At 39.1% G+C, this 16652-nt stretch overlaps 2 protein-coding genes across 2 annotated transcripts in view; both read left to right on the top strand.

Moving 5' to 3' along the window:
- LOC117481180 (multidrug resistance-associated protein 4-like) overlaps positions 1–16652 on the top strand; it is an 81964-nt gene that overhangs the window by 51180 nt on the left and 14132 nt on the right. The window lies entirely within an intron of this gene.
- Positions 6318–8510, top strand: sox21b (SRY-box transcription factor 21b). The gene is made up of 2 exons (XM_034128771.1): positions 6318–6582; positions 6735–8510. Exon 2 carries the CDS (start codon positions 6752–6754, stop codon positions 7475–7477), a length of 726 nt encoding a protein of 241 aa, XP_033984662.1. The 5' UTR covers positions 6318–6582; positions 6735–6751; the 3' UTR covers positions 7478–8510.

Here is a 16652-nt window from a genome sequence, read left to right as displayed (position 1 = left end):
GCCATAGTTTTTGAGGTATGTCAGACAACACTGCTATAAAAGACTCACCTAGAGACATGTGACATTCAGGAGCAACAATGAGCCATCTGCAGGAATTCACTTATTTCACTCTTTTGAAAAAGTGAGACTTTTTTCTCTCTCTCTCTTTCTCTCAATGACATGGTTATTATCTTGGTCACTTAATCTCCTCAAATAAGATTGATTTGTCCTTTCAGGCTGTGTTAGAGAGCCTCTGTCAGAAGGCGCTCAGGCCATGGGAACCATAGAGTTCCAATGCATCCTCACAATTTTCCCATTTGATGGAGGTCACAGTCACTCAGGCTGCTTCTTTGACATACTGATGAGTAGAGGCACAAAGGCCCTTTCATTGTTACAAGTGATAGAGAAGAGCACGGCTTTACGCACAATACACGACAGGAAGAGATGCAGGGGTTGTGAATGTGTCATGCAAATGCAGACATGCACCCTGAATTGTCAGATAATTGTATACTTGGATAATAATAATAATAATAATCAACTGGCAATTATGGCGTGATCGTTTAAAAAAGACATTTTAACACTTGCTTCTTATTCTCTGTGACATAAACAGGTGAAGAAGTGAGTAAAGAGGTGAGAAAGACAAAACAGCTAATGAACACTTACATTTTGATTGCTTTCTTTGTTTTTAATATTCTTAATATATCTCAACTATGCTTGTCAATTCAATTACTGTCTACTAAATTCCCCAAACTCTTTAGAACACATCAACACTTAAATAAGTCTTAGCTGAGAGCGGCAGTGTTTGGTCACAATGCCAAGGTCACTGTTCTGGTGCTAGCTTAATTAAAAGATTTGTTTTTTTACCCTTTCTTCCTTTTGTGTAATTTTATTGAGCCTGTTTTTCATATATCAGTTTCGGCTAGACTGTGAGGTCTAGCATACAATAGACAATGATTCACACAAAAGCAAAAAACTGAATCGCAGAAGGCCGTTTCAAACAGGCCTGTGAATGCTTGTAGCAGTTTTTGCAATTTGATTTGATCTTATTTAACTTTCACCTTTCATTTGTGAAGACTTTCGCATTCAAAAAGCTCTGAAATTGAATGAATCTTGACCCCTTTTTATTATTTCCACCTTCTATTCATTCAACCCGGATGAAAAGAAATCGTTGGATTCAGCTCTGCATTTCCTATTCATAACATTAGGGAAACATAAAATAAGGGTCAAAAGTGTTTAATAAGCTGGAAGTACTATACTGTCAACTTCTATACAAGTGTGTTTAATGTTGTCTACAATGTTAAAGATTAAAAAGTCACCCTCTGGATTTTGTTCTGCTCTGAAGGACGATGGCACACTATGAAAGACCAAATAGCATGTTGCTGCGCTGCCACGGGTTCAAGGAGATTGGATCACTTTTTGTTTGTGAAGCGGCCTCAATTCAGCTTCCACATAAAGAGCGAGAGACTAGGAGAGGACTGAGAGAGAGCAGTCTTTGTGGTGTTGAAGGGAAAGGGTGGATAAAAAATTGCCTTGGTGCATCACTTTTCTCTGATCCCAACTGGAACTATAAATTTATCTGAGAGATGAGCTATCTGTGGCGGCTGTGCCACAAGCAGGCCTTTTCTTCCCTCTGTCCCTATGATGAGTTAGCAGGACCTGGAGTGATAAAGCTGATAGAAGGGCTGCTATCAGGTGGCAGTCTGGGTAATTACAACTCTCTATTTGGGGCTTTGCAGAGATGCTGTGGCGATAAGGGGAGTATAATGAGGAAGAAAGGCCGAGCGATAATGTATCCGCTAAATGGTTCAAAATAGTCTATCATGGGAAAAGTCATCTCGGTGCCTGGAGGAAAACAAGTATCTTTGGATTTGAACCACAGGGCTCTGCGACGGAGAATATTAGGAAGGTTTAAACCAAATATACGCCCTGTGGGGGGGTAGCATTAATCAGGGTTCAAAAATCATACTTTTCACAAAGGGTAGGATAGGCTGTTTTTTTTTTAATGATCGAGGAAGTCGTTTGATTGCCGCTGCTGTTTTGTTTGCCCCTCGGGGTGCGGAGATATTCTGCAGTGTGAGATTACATATAATACTTTGACAAGCGGCGGTTTAAAGATGAAGGTCTTATCAACCTTGCGGACTCCACATCCTTCTGTGTAGCCATTCTCCCTCCATAATGTGCTTTCAAAGTTTGTTGTATCTGTCAGTTCAGGTCCTCGAAGATTGAACTGACAATCACTCCGCTTTCTTTCCTATTTACCATCATTCAAGCACACACACACCTACACCTACACCTACACACACACGCACACACACACACACACACACACACACACACACACACACACACACACACACACACACACACACACACACACACACACACACACACACACACACACACACACACACACACACACACACACACACACACACACACACACACACACAATATCCTCAGGGCCATTTGCCTGTTCTTGAATTCACAGTGTGGCTGTTTTATTGTGAATTACAGATTCCCTCACTGGGATCATGACCACTATCAATAGTATTTCCACTAATGTGATTAACTTAATACTGTGCTCTATGAGAGGATTATTTCTCAATTCCTCTTGATATGCGTAATATTTAGGTTGTGGTTGAGTAAATATTTTGGTTCTTCACCAAAATAATTCCCACTGAGACAAAGACACGAAAGTCTGCCCTAAGGAGCAATAAAGACTGTATAATTAGAATGATTAACAAACTGCACAACTAATTTGGCACTTATTGAATATATTTTGAGAACACAACGTTCAAAATAGGTCACATATTTAAGCCACAAAAAAAACATTAACTTTATTCACATTAATTATGTATTTATTCAGACATCCTGTGTGACTCATTTGAGGTGATGCTGGAGTCGGCATTGTCTCTTTACCAATCCGATCATTATATTGCCTTGCACTTAAGCATATTTTCTACATATTGTAGAAGCTGTAAAGATACCTCATTAGACAAAATGACTTCTAATCTAAATGCAATCATCTTTAAATAGTAATCAATTGGATCCCTTACAACGCTAAACTGTTTGTCATTAGCACTTTATCAAAGGCTCACTTAAGATAAGATTCTGCAGCTAATGGCGTATGATAGTGACAAAGTGACTTTGAATGCTCTCGACATCCTGCAGGAAACACTTTTATCTCTGTGTGTAGAATGTTTGCTTTAAAATGCATTCACCCTTTTTAGATGTTGTTTCCTCATACCAAAAAGGTCTTTGATATGAATACATTTGTCTTAAGCTTCCGCAATTTAGATTAACCAATGATAAATAAAATAGGCTACATCATAAAGAAAATAATTAACTGAAAATAAACAGTGATTATGTAGCGAACAATATTATATTTCTTACTCCTCAAAGCCTCAGAATACCAGGCATGGTTTACATATTTTTTTAAGCTAAATTAATCAATTATTTGGATCCAGATTTGTGTATTTATCTGCAGCATTAATCCTTAATCTGAAAATCAAAATAGAGCAATCGGCTCATTTCTAAAAGGATTATTGGAAATCCTCAGATGAAAATTAGATACCTTTTTTACTGAGAGGTGTATTCATTGCTTCTGCTTTGGCCCCGGCCTGCATTGGAGCAGCAATATATCTGAAAAGGAAGGGGAAGATCCGGGCAGAGCTGTGATCAGACAAGCAGAAAGAAACCACATCAGGTACACAATCAGGACCCCTCCCTCTCCCTTTCTTCAAACCTCCCAGATAATGAGCAAACTTTCATGTGGTTGTAAATACTCCCCACTCTTTGGGGTTTGAAGTGGCACACAGAAGATATTGTTGTTTATCCAGCTCACTTTATTTTCAAAGAAAAGCCATCTGATAGCAGGAGGTCAACTTGTGTTCCCTTGAAATCAATTTAATTTAAGACTTGAGTCCCCTCCCACCACCTCCAACAGTACCACTTTGGGAGAATAACAGTAAACACTTTGAAAAAGAAAAATGAAGTAGAGTACACATCCTACACTAATCTTTGTAGATGAGGTCTCTTTATGCAGCCCGGATTATCCAGGGATCCTCATCAACTCTCTCTATAATTTCTTGTGCTTTCTCCCAGAGTTAGTGGAGTGTTGAGCAGAATAAACTGTTTGGTGCTATCATGAAGATTGTTGCACCTCCAGGGGCTCCTATTTCAGAGTGATGGCTTTAGCACTTTAGAGTGAACTGTGTGCGATCTCTCCGGGTAGGAATATGTCCCCATGGGCTTGTTGTTGCTGCTGTCTGCCTTCTATTTGCATGATATTTTTCTATTCAGTCTTATCATCAGTGTGCTGTGAGGTGGGAGTGCTGGCTCCGTCTCAGAGGCTGGACCCGGTCTTTATCGGCAGGTAATTCTGCGACTCTCACTAACTCATCTTGAATTATTTAAGTGTTATTTCCAGGACCCAGGCTGAGGTAAAAGAGGGGGGAAAACACAAACTCTTGCTGTCATTTTTCTTCTTCTTTTAAAAAAAAATCAGATCTTCATTAAATTATTGTTTTTTCTCAGCCTGCAAAATAACAAGCTGTTTTGTAGAATAAATACAACGAATCTTGACATTTTGATGAGTAGAAAACGTGCTGCATGGCTGCACCTGCTCTTGTTATACAGGCTCAAAATAGGCCCTGCATCGGATGAAATCATAACACGTTATTAAAAAAATAGTGCCATAGTGAGGTATTTTTCTACACTGTCGAACAATAAAATAAAATTAAATGAAACTGCAGAGAGGAGTAAAAAAGTATGAACTCTTTAGTGAGAATGTGCACACACTGGATTCCACACCTTTATTGTCAGCTCCCGATAAGAACTTTCCACCGTAACTTATTCATATAATTCATAGCAATTTTTGCCCGTTTGTGTCACGAGAGGCTTGTGCTCGTGCGGAGTGAGTGGAGCGCTTCATTGCAGTAATGTTATCGAGGTGAATGACAAGCCGACAAAAGGGGCGCACGGTGTTGAGAGATGCTGTGGCTCAGTTTAGTTTAGCAGCAGGTTTGTCTCTCATCTCGTCCTCTTGGCGCGGATCATCCTCACCTTGTCAGGTTTCCTACTTGAGACAAAAGAGCGATCCCTCAGTGAGCTTTTTCTGCACTGGAATAAAACAACCCAAATCCTTGTTAACAGAAAATGTAAAACAAACGCAAACTGCAGCGATTTAGGGCGCTGTCTCTTAGAAATTGCGCACCACTTTTGGATAGGTCAGCGTCATCACTCAACTTCCACACTTCCAATAATATGCTTGTTAAAATATACATTATGTGTACAATATTTGTATTTTATTATAATCATAATTATAATAATAACAATTCAACATTGTGTGTTGTATAAACTATCCTTAGATTATGCTAATCCGTTAAATAAGAACAACAGTAAATCTACAGTAAATTTAATTTGACATCCATTTATATCCTAATTTAAACGCTCGACCTAAAGCCTAATTCCTCATTTATAATATTGTTCGATACAGCCCTTCTCTATTTCCTTTTTTGTACATATATAATTGTGTACAACGGGGAAGGTGCGAGAACAAACCACTTAAACCTACAATTTACTCAACAAGTCCCGCAGATAACTGTAATTGCTTAGTTGAATATTCGACAACCTAATTTCAGTTGTCGATTCGCTGCCCTTGGGAAAGTCCTTTGAAGTGAAAGTGAAAAGGGGGATTTCAGGAAAGTAATTAATTTCACCAAGCGCGATTAGAAACACTTCAGACCTCCTCAGCATTTGAGTATTTACGACAAATGCCACAATATCAGAAAATTAAAGAAGACATTCTTTAGCTCTTACACACTACTTTGTGCCGCGGATGGGTGAGGGAAGAGACAGGCAGAGGGACAGTGGATGAAAGGTGAGAAAGTGGAGTGACACCAGATTGTCAAGTAAAGAAATGAAACAGACTAAGAGGCTAATAGGCGTGTAATGATAAATGTTGTAAATAAAGGAGAGTTCAATTAAGTGTTTGATGGCTCAGATTCAATGTAAGTTGAACTTCCACAACCTGTCTGCTGCGTTCACTGTCAGTGTATCAGTGAGATGCTTATACATGCTGCCACCCTCAGGTATGTCAGGTGCACCTGTCTCCTAAATAAAAAGTAATTACTGATAAACTGAACGATTCCAATGAGACAAGTTGCTCATTAGCTAAATTAATTGAGAATATGAAGCTAATGAGATTAATAAATGAAGATATATAATACCACAAGAAGCGTTTCCCGTTCAAACAGGGTGGGATTTTTCAAAAATCATTCAGCAAGTCGCCTGCGTACTCCGTGCCAACTGCGCATGCGCCAGTGGGACTTTCACTACCTGCCACACAATCCTGTATTTCACATGGGGCAAGCGGGAGTTCTCATCCATTCGCGTAAACGCAGCTGCTGAGTGGTGGTTGGAAGTCTCTGGCGACGGGAGGAACACAAGACAGCTTTTTTTTCTTCTTCTCTTCTTTGCTAAAGGCGTATCACCGGTGGATTCCACCATGGAGCAGAAAACATAAGTTGAGCTTTCGTAAGGACGCTGCCACTTGTACTTTACTGACGATATTCATCGGAGGGATGAAGAACTGAAGTCTAAGTAAGTAGCCAAAACAGGAGTTTCACTTGTTGTATAGTTTAAATTAACACAACTGTATTTCACAACTTTCTAAATGAGTTTTGTGTGTGGTTTTGTTCAGATTTGGCAAGTTGTGTATACTTAAAATTATTTTCCAAATGTTATTCTTTCAGATAGAGTTTGTGCCAACATGTCTAAACCAATGGATCACGTCAAACGCCCGATGAATGCTTTCATGGTCTGGTCCAGAGCCCAGCGCAGAAAAATGGCTCAGGAGAACCCGAAAATGCACAACTCCGAGATCAGCAAGAGATTAGGAGCGGAGTGGAAACTTCTCAGCGAGTCTGAGAAGAGGCCATTCATCGACGAAGCCAAACGACTGCGAGCGATGCACATGAAGGAACACCCAGACTATAAATACAGACCGAGACGGAAGCCCAAGACTCTGATGAAAAAAGATAAGTTTTCTTTCCCTGTGCCCTACAACCTCGGGGAGCACGACGCGCTGAAAGTGAACGGGCTTTCCGTTGGACTTCATGAGTCCCTCATGGGACACCCGGACAAGGCAGCAGCGGCAGCGGCGGCCGCAGCGGCGAGGGTCTTCTTCAACCCCTCCATGTCAAACCCCTATTCCTTTTTTGACCTGGGATCCAAGATGACTGAGCTTTCTCCGCATTCGTTTCCGTACGGGTCTCCGTTGGGCTACCCGCCGGGAAGCGCGGCTTTCGGGACTGGCGTTGGTACGCACGCCCACACTCACTCACACCCGTCCCCGGGAAACCCAGGCTACATGATCCCTTGTAACTGTACGGGCTGGCCCACAGCAGGACTGCAGCCGCCCTTAGCATACATCTTACTCCCCGGGATGGGAAAACCTCAACTTGAACCGTACCCTGCATATGCTGCAGCATTATGATAAGGCCCGCGTTGGACTTCTGAGAAAATGAAATGTGAAAACAAAAACAAACTAACTAAAAAAAAAAGCTATTCATGCAAGAGTTTTATTATGCATGCACAAACCTTGTTCATGTGATGAAGTGCTCGTCGTCTCAGATATCACATGTGTATGTATATTGAATAATGCCTTTATCTAAGGTACTGCTTATTTAGAGAACTCTCTAATCTATTATTACCCAGCCATCACCTCTCACAGCCCAGAGGGGAAGGACTAAAGGATGGCAAACATTTGAGGAAAGGGTATCAGAGCATTTTGTGAAAAACCCATTTTGAAAGGTACACCATTTGATTTCTATTTTTTGCAAGTTGCACCTGCTTTGCCTAACCTGTTGGAATCAAAGGCAGCATACACACTGACCATAATCACAGGATTTTCTCTCAGATACATCGAGGCTAATGGGTTGTAATTAATGGATCAGGGAAGATTTATCACAACATTTCTCCTGTCCTGTATGACTGTAAATGTGTACAGATAAAAATGACTCTAGTTTATTTGCCGTTATAGGCTTAGTGTTTGAGATAGGGCCAGGAACCTACGCATTTCACTAGAAGTGCTGTGTATATTTTGAGTTTTTAAACCGTTTTATAGATGTCTGTAATATTTATTGTTTAGTGGAATCTATGGTGACCCAGACAATTTTAAAAAGGACACGACTAGTTCTGTAATATGTGCACATGACACGTTGAGGATGTAATTTATTTTCAATGGGATATTCAATTTCAGTGGGTTTGATTTATTAAACCTTTTTTTCACTTCAAACTGTAAAAAAGTTACAATTTAAATGCAAGGGGAAGTTTGTTCAAGGAGTTCATCATTTCTTGATCATCACCCACCCACTCCTCGTATCATGTGCAGCAGAAAAAATACTTTTTAACTAACTCTTATGGAATTTGTATGTTTTGTGTTTTCTTTAACCTCCGTTATGTACTTCAACCTACTGTTCACTTGTTGAGCGAAGGAATACAATAAAGCCTATTCGGATTAAACGGAAGGGAATCGCAGCTGTAGTTCTTGATGAGATGAACAAGATGGTTATCTTTTCTTTTCCTGCTCCTCAGTCCAGGTGAAGTGTAAGGTATCCTCAACAGGCCGCTTTTGTCCGCGCTTTGAATGGCAATACTGGGGGGAAATCTAAATCAGCCCATTGTAATCAAGAGCCAAAACCTTATTTATCACAATTTTAATCGTGAATAGGAGGGAAGATAAAACTGTGTAGTACTCTGAGCTTTCTTTTCCCATGCAAGGTGAAAAAAGAAAAAAGAGCTGCTTTTAAGCTGCAGAACAAGCTCGTCTTTGAGGCTTTTAAAAAAAAAAAACCTGAGCCGAGTGTGTGCGCACCCAAGTCTGAAAAGAAAAACAAAGTTCATTTAATATTAATTAAAGGCTCGTGGACATAAACAAAAACATGCTGATCACATGTTCTAAAGAGTGCACGATCTCGCGTGCGCGTGCATGTAGAAGGTGTTGGTGCACTGCATTTCATATTGGATCTATAACTTGTATTGTTGTTTAAGCAAACTGCCCCTCCTATGTTACACTGAGAGATTAATTCATAAGGATCAGAGCGATTATGCAAAACTAATTTGGACAGTCCAGGGATAATTATCTCCGTCACGGTTAATTAAACCCTTTCAGCACTCTGTTCTCCATTGTAACACCCCGATCACTTCTCTCCACGGAACTTCCTTCTTGGCCCCGAAAATAACGCGCAAGTGACCTTGTGTTTCATTTACAGAGTTTTTCAAAAGAAAATGTAGATTATTTTCTCTAAGTGAGTTTGAGGCCATGCCTATATATTTTTTTATGAATACTGAAAGTGTGCAATGTTATTTTTGCTTTATGCCACAAAATTAAATACATTTGAGTATCAACGTGTAGAAGGCTAACTTTTACATAAGTATAGGTATAATGGTAAAACAGCTTTCTGATCAAAACAGACAAGGTCGTCCTGTCTGTAAGAAACTTGCATTACGAGTTCAGTCGGTGGCCATTTCTTTCTCTTTCTTTTGCCTTTTTATTATATTTTTTTCTTCTGGAGGAAAAGGGGAAGAAAGCTGAAAGAACTTTTTTTCTACTCTGGGAGCGTTTAGACGGTCGAGGAGGTTTTGTCTGGGAACAAAACGTGGGTTGGGAGGTTTTGTGAGAGTGTTGTTTGTTGAAGTGGAGCTCAGCAAAAGCGGCTGCTTTCCCTCATTGTGATGAAAGCAATCAGTGGTATTTGGAAAACTGTTAGCATTGTGCACTTCTTCTGTGTCCGTTGTGGAGGATTTCTTTTCACAAGGTTTTTTCAGCCGATCCAGCTGGCCGGAGTGAATAGCACTGCAATGTGTACACGCTTTGTCCCTGCAAGCCCTTCAAGTAGCCCACATTGAATAGAGTGAGTTGACACTGCATGACAGTGAAACAACATAATAAAAAATACATGAGCGCATGAATAGAAGCAGGCGCATAAATAAATAAAATGGGTGGCCAAAACTGGATAAACTGAATGACAAAACGGTGAAAGGGGAACAAAAAGATATTTAACACGCTAGATTAGCATTAGAATGCAATCTACAAGACAGAACAATTGATGAATAGGTTTACCGGCCAAGAAAGAAATGGACTAAATGCCTTTTGAATAGATAGCCTATGTTTTGTTTTTTTCTAAGATGGGAACTGAATGGGAAAGGTGGAGATGCAACTATGGAAATAAGTAGGAGAAAACTTTTTCTTTTAAAATGTTTTTCACTCCTGAATTTAAATTCCTCAATAAATCAGGGTCAACACAACCTGTTTCCCAGGACAGGATTTCAGTTAAGATACAAACATTTCTATTCAACCAAAATTATGTACATTTCTCAGGGTTTCAGCCTCCCTTTACTTTTGTTTTTTCACCTTAAACAGGCTTAAATAGCTTGTTTTTAAAAAGAAATTGTTGTCAAGGAATAACTTTTACAATAATTAATTTACATATGGCCTGATAACCTTAATTTCTTTCAATCCACACAATTAGTTGCTAAATATTATGTGGTTATAGATGATATATACATTGTGATAAACATCTGGCCTGATGTAAAAGCTGCTATACAATGTGAACTCTTGTCAAAACACAGGATAAACTCAAGCGGGCAGGAAGACATTAAATAAAAATGTTGTTTAATTTAACACATTTAAATAAACCAGCCATTAAGTATTAGTCATGTATCAAATATAACATAATTTCTTCTTGGCAATAGGAGAGTGTTAAACAAATATAAAGTGAGAGTGTTTTAAAAAGAATAGTCCATCTACAGAAGCAGTCTTCGTATGAATTTAGTTGCATATTTATTGATTTCTGTCTAATTTAGAGCCAACAGGAAATCCAGTTCTGAAGTGATGACACTGTCAGTGGTTTTAATTGAACCTATACTGTACATGTATATATATAGGTTCAATAAAAACCACTCTGACAGTGTATATATATATATATATATATATAAACACAATATGCATAAAAACACAATATGTATATGGCTAGATAATGGCAAAGTATTTTTAATTTAAATCAGTGATTCAAACTCTGGTGCTACGCGTGTTTTTATATATATTGTAGATGAACGTTAACTAAGGAATTCATTTTTTTATTTTGTATTAAGAAATTAAAATGTGAAATCCTTACCGCACTTGCCTTGCTATTTGACAGCCGGTTTAAAGGTTTCTATAGAAGATTTAAAGCTATGGCTGCCCCATGTTTTCATAAGCCCCCCGTCTGATGCCCTGATATCATTATGTCTTAGTGTTAAACCCTTTATGTGCCTGTAAGACATTTGTAGAAGTGAGATTAGGCAAATTAACATACATATGTATCACCGGTTCAACCATGTTGACCTTAGAGGGACGTACAATGGCTTCCTCATCCCTAATTCGCCCAGGGCTGCCCCACAAGCATGTGGATTATCACCTGGCTTCAATAGCTTGAGATGGATCATTTTAGATTTTTTTTCTGACATGAATAATACATCAATATCATCTCTTTGAGGATATTTTCTCTGTTTGTTTGCAGAAGTCTGCCTCTTGCTAACCTGGTTGTTAAAGCATGTGTGCTGTGTGCAGCGCTGGGAGATATTCAGCCAGTGCTGGCTTCTCTGTGAGGAACCTCAAAGGGTCTTGATCACTGACTTCCCCATTTCATTTTAGGCAAATCAAAGTGTGAAAAGTCTCACCTGGAGCAATATCTCCATCATCAGGTTGGGTCAAGAATGTTTATGAAGGCTGTGTGCCATATTACCTGTAATCTCCAGAGTATGAAGTGCTGTATTTCTTACTTTTCTATGCTCCCAGGAGGGAAAAAAAATGCCCAAATTATCTTGCATTGCACCTTTTCCGCAACCCCTCAACGTGGCAAATCAAAGCCTCAAAACCGTTCATGTCACTGTGCCCAAGGTCACCAAGAGAAATGAGAAATCTCTGTGTACTTTACAGACCATGCCTATAAACATGCCACAGCCTCTGAAGTCTGACTCTGCTTTAAGAAGTCCAAGTTTGTTTAATAGTACATAATGCAATATGTCGATGGACCCCTGCTGGAGTTCAGAGGGAGGAACGCTTGAATTAGGTAGGGGGCAGGTGGGTGGGGGTAGGGGGGTGTTTGAGGTAATCCAGAGTTTTGCGGGTGAGACGAGTGATCTGCCCTTTTAGTTGTCTGGTAGATCGTCTGGCGTTAATGTTTCTGAGATAGAAACAATAACATAGCCCAGCTCTTATTTATCACTACATGTTAAATGCATTTCAGGACGCTTCTTGAATGAGTAGAATATTTATTTATTTTTGATGTCCTGATCGTAGCTGATGAAATCATAGACATTATATGGAAACATACAGTAATGCCCTGTAGTTGCTGGTTTAGGAATACATATTGTTGGGGGTAAAACAGATGATTTCCTGTAAGTCTATTGCTCTGTTTGGGGGGCTTGGAAATCAGGGTCCTTTGTAACAGCTGAAAATATAGTCAAATACAATTATTATATATTTTATTTATTTAAATTACAGAATATTACATGTTAGATCTCTTCGGGATGTCAGCTATAAAACATGTACAATTTACTTTTACATCATTTATATCTGACTTTGTGTGCAGCATTTCCCCCTCCCAAATCCCAAATAAGTGTGTTCACAAACACACTTGTCAGAATTGTATATTACTGTAATTGGACTTTTACATAGCTTGTCAACAAGAGGTTTATAGCAGAAAATGAAACCTCTCTGGCATCTCATTAACTTAAAATAAAATAACTTGTCTGTTTTTGACAATTTGGCAAAAAATAATATATGCATTTCCTCATACATAACCTTTATAACATATTTAAATTAAAACATATTATTCTTTGGTGCAATACCAAAGCTTGTTTTAAATTGTTTTACTAAGTCTGCTTCCTCAAATTGTCAATCCCATAGTTTGGCAAAAGCAAAGAGAAACCACTTTGCTTCCTGGCCCCTACATATATTGGATATTATTAGTTCAGAAGAAAATAACACACATAGGAAACATATATTGAATACAAAGAAAAGTTTAATTTAATTATTTTACATTATTTTTGCATATGAAATTTGTGGAACCCCGAACAATGAGGAAGTAAAATGTCAAACACAAGTGTTTACTTTTCTTATCAGTAAATGAACAAGGAATATCCATGCCCCCACAAAATCTAAAAAAGTCGGGACGATTATTTTAAGAATAATCGACATAGTCTGAGGTCTTTCTAAACAGATAGAAGGAAACACTTTTGAGGTTGGTGTTTCCAAGTCAGTTTTAATACAGAAGGAAATACTTGAGAAGCAGACTCTGAAGCTCCCACTGCTGTCTAAAGGAACTAACTGCACTAATAACTATTTCATTCAGATTCAGTTTTATAACAAGCAGAATCATTTCACAATTCCTGCTCAGACATGAATATAAGACGAGGCTTGTTTGAAAATACACAATTTAAAGTGAGAATACTACATACAAGGACAAGTGTTTTTACTTGAGGAAAAAGAAGTGCAGATGTTGCCGCTGACACAATTGAATTCCTGACACGATTAGTCTTTTTCAAAAGATCCTCTTGCTGCTGGGTACTCACTGAAATCATTAAGTTAATAACCCAAAACATGAGGCATAGGATTATTCTATGAATCCATCAATAAATTAGAATAATGTCAGTGAACAGCCTTAAAATATTTTCTTTAAACTGACATGACATTTTTTGTTCCATTTCCAAATGACCGCTGGCAGAGATTGCTGGCTCTCGTATTAATTCGCAGGTTTTTCATGAAAAAATATATCTATCATAAGTAGAAATAATGAAGTTGAAGAGCTGATGCCCCGAGGAGCAGTCACAAAGAATTATATCTTTCTATAACACAGGACACAGGCAAAAGATAAGTACCTGTCAGTTGGCATACTTTCTGCTACATGTGCCTATCAATAAAGAGATTATTTCCCCCAGTTATTACAACAAAGATCTGCAGGGCTCGAAGATTGCACCTTTAATGAGAAGCAATGATTTCCTCCTGCACACTCACAACCACACTTGAAGTGAGTGAGCTGTAATGCCATCCATTTCCCCTCTTTCTCCTGTTTTTTCAAAATCATATTAAAATGAAATATTGCCAACATTAATTCACAGGGATTATTTATTACATTTTAACAGGATTATGGTGTGCAAAGCTTGATTTGGGATTCACACCCTGTATTGTGATACCGCGGTTTAGCTGTCATATTTTGCAGACTTGTTGTAATTAACGGTGGCAAAATAGATCATTGCCAAATGATATGTCGCTCCATAGCTAATCTTCGTGTACTGAAATGTTGGAATACTGGATAATGCATTCAGTGGATGGAAACTTGTATTTTGTCTCTATCAGTGGAGAGCGGCTTGTTCTTTTTTGTGCACTACTTTTCTGTTAAAGAGATTCCAGTCCATATTGCAGAAGGCTATTTCTTCGTAGCTGTTTATGGTATTGCATTTTAAAGTGTCAAGTGTAATGGTGTCTAGTAGAGCTGACATTGATCTCATGTCTGTCGCTGCTTTTCTCCACAAACACAGTTTTGCGCATGCATGGTGTAATGCACTGGAACAACCAAGATGCCTCACTAATGACGATATAAAGAAGGCAAGTGCGTGTACCTTGATGACAGCAAAGCAATCATTTGTACGGGCACCTTATCAAAGTCTGCAGAAAAGCCAAAACATGCAAACAGCGTCTTTCATCTCAAAACATGGCTGCTTCATGAAATGTGCCATTACATATACTGATGAAGGAGCATGACTTCATACCTTAATTGGAAAGTAAAGCGAAGATCCTCAGAACAAATCTATTATGAATGCTCCTACCAGACGTCACGTGCAGGGGTCCTTCAGACATCCCACAGTCTTTAGCCCCATCATCACGCTGTGCCTGGTCATATTGTGAAGTGGACATTTACCATGTTCTTTGTTACCACAGAAAGGGTAACATTGAAAGTAATGGCTTTTGAACATTGCATTTATATTTGCTTTGTCTGCTTGTGTGTGGGGAGAATGCAATCTATAAAAGGATGAAACAGAGAAAGCAATCAAAAGTTTGGCCTTCACTCTCACTGTGCTGCTAATGAAAATGTTACAAGGCTATAGAAGCTGCTGAAGTACCTCGCCACTGAGAGGTCCTCCTCTCTAAATGCTTTTTTTTTTATTGTGCATGTAAGATTCAGCCTCTTCTCTTTCAAAGTACAAAGCTGTCCAGGTGAGCCACAGTAGGCCATGTATACAAGTAGGTATGAATAATAATAGCATATTACATTGACATGTTGTTACACGCGACAGATCCATGCAACAGTCTATACATTTCAGCCGTTACATTTGAACACACTGCAGTTGTTTGTATGAAACATTAAATTGGGTCAAGTGGAACAGTGCCCTTTGACAGGTCTTTTTTAAAATGGTATGAAACCCTTGGAATAGCAACACTTTTTTTCAAGGAGATGGCAACCATACAAACTCTTACAGGAGTCGCAAATAAACTTGAACGTCTAAAAGCAGAGCTCTACACTTTGATATCAGTGCAGACAGGTGTAAAAATATACATAGCTGTAGAGCAATAATAACAGATGTGTGTATGTAGGGCGCAAAGGAAATGCCGAGCCGCTGCCTGGTGCTGTCAGGTTCATTTTCCTGTTGCGTCATTCACCATGCCAGCACACTGAAGCCAAATATGGCAAAATCCTCTATTTTTCATAGCACATGCATCATGATCTCTTGTCAGACAAACGGATGTCTGAGCACCGTGGATTGTTGGATGTTTGTATAAGAAATGTGTAAACAGGTTGAAATATTTCCCCCCTTAATTTGATGCACAATACATCTTGACAGCTAATTCAATTCATGCAGATTTAGCATCCAGTGTCACATGTCAGGTCTTTTCTGCTAAGATAAATAAGTTAGTTTAGTGGCAGGCGGATAATAATCCCATATCTCCACTCAACACGGCAAATCAGGCATTGCTATTTGTCCTGTAATATTATCACCTCATTCTGACCCTATCTAACCTTTTACCTGTACAGTCAATACACTCAGAGGTGATAAAAGACCACGAGTGAATGGAGAGTGTGTAATGTTGCAGCCAGCAGCGATTACAGAGGTAACATGAACACTTGGAAGCGATACTGAGACATGGCTTTTTGTGCCTCCTAAATTGCTGGACAGCTCCAGGGCTGACATTTAAAACATAACACCGCCAAACAAAAACACATTAAAAGAGAAAAGCCGAGCGGGGGGCTTTAAGCAAAACCTGAAATTCAAGTTTTGGCTAAGGCAACTGACCCAAATTTCCTGCCCCTTCTTCTCCTTAACATGCTTCTGCAAGCCTGGGCCCTGGGGTGACATATCCCTTACACAGGGATTGCCAGTGCATTTTCATAGCATGGTTAATGAGAGATCAACACCAGGAAAGCGCCTTGAATATAAAGCTTTCTTGTAAAAATAATGAGCGAGCGATTGATCCATACTCAAACAAGCCGGTTTGCTGAGTTAATACCAAAGGCAGATTATAGCCAGTGCCAAAAGTGCCCTGGCGTGCGACGCTTTTTGCTTAGAGGGTCCCCAAACTTGTCATCACATTAGCACATGGTCAAGGAGTACATCCTGCCACTCTCATA

Source organism: Trematomus bernacchii, unplaced genomic scaffold (assembly GCF_902827165.1).
Source record: "Trematomus bernacchii unplaced genomic scaffold, fTreBer1.1, whole genome shotgun sequence".
NCBI classification, from domain to species: domain Eukaryota; kingdom Metazoa; phylum Chordata; class Actinopteri; order Perciformes; family Nototheniidae; genus Trematomus; species Trematomus bernacchii.
The sequence above is the reverse complement of the archived record's forward strand: the minus strand, read 5'-3'. Positions and strand labels throughout refer to the sequence as shown.

Coding starts and splice junctions, on each gene's coding strand:
- sox21b (XM_034128771.1), top strand. CDS start 6,752: ATGTCTAAACCAATGGATCACGTCAAACGCCCGATGAATGCTTTCATG.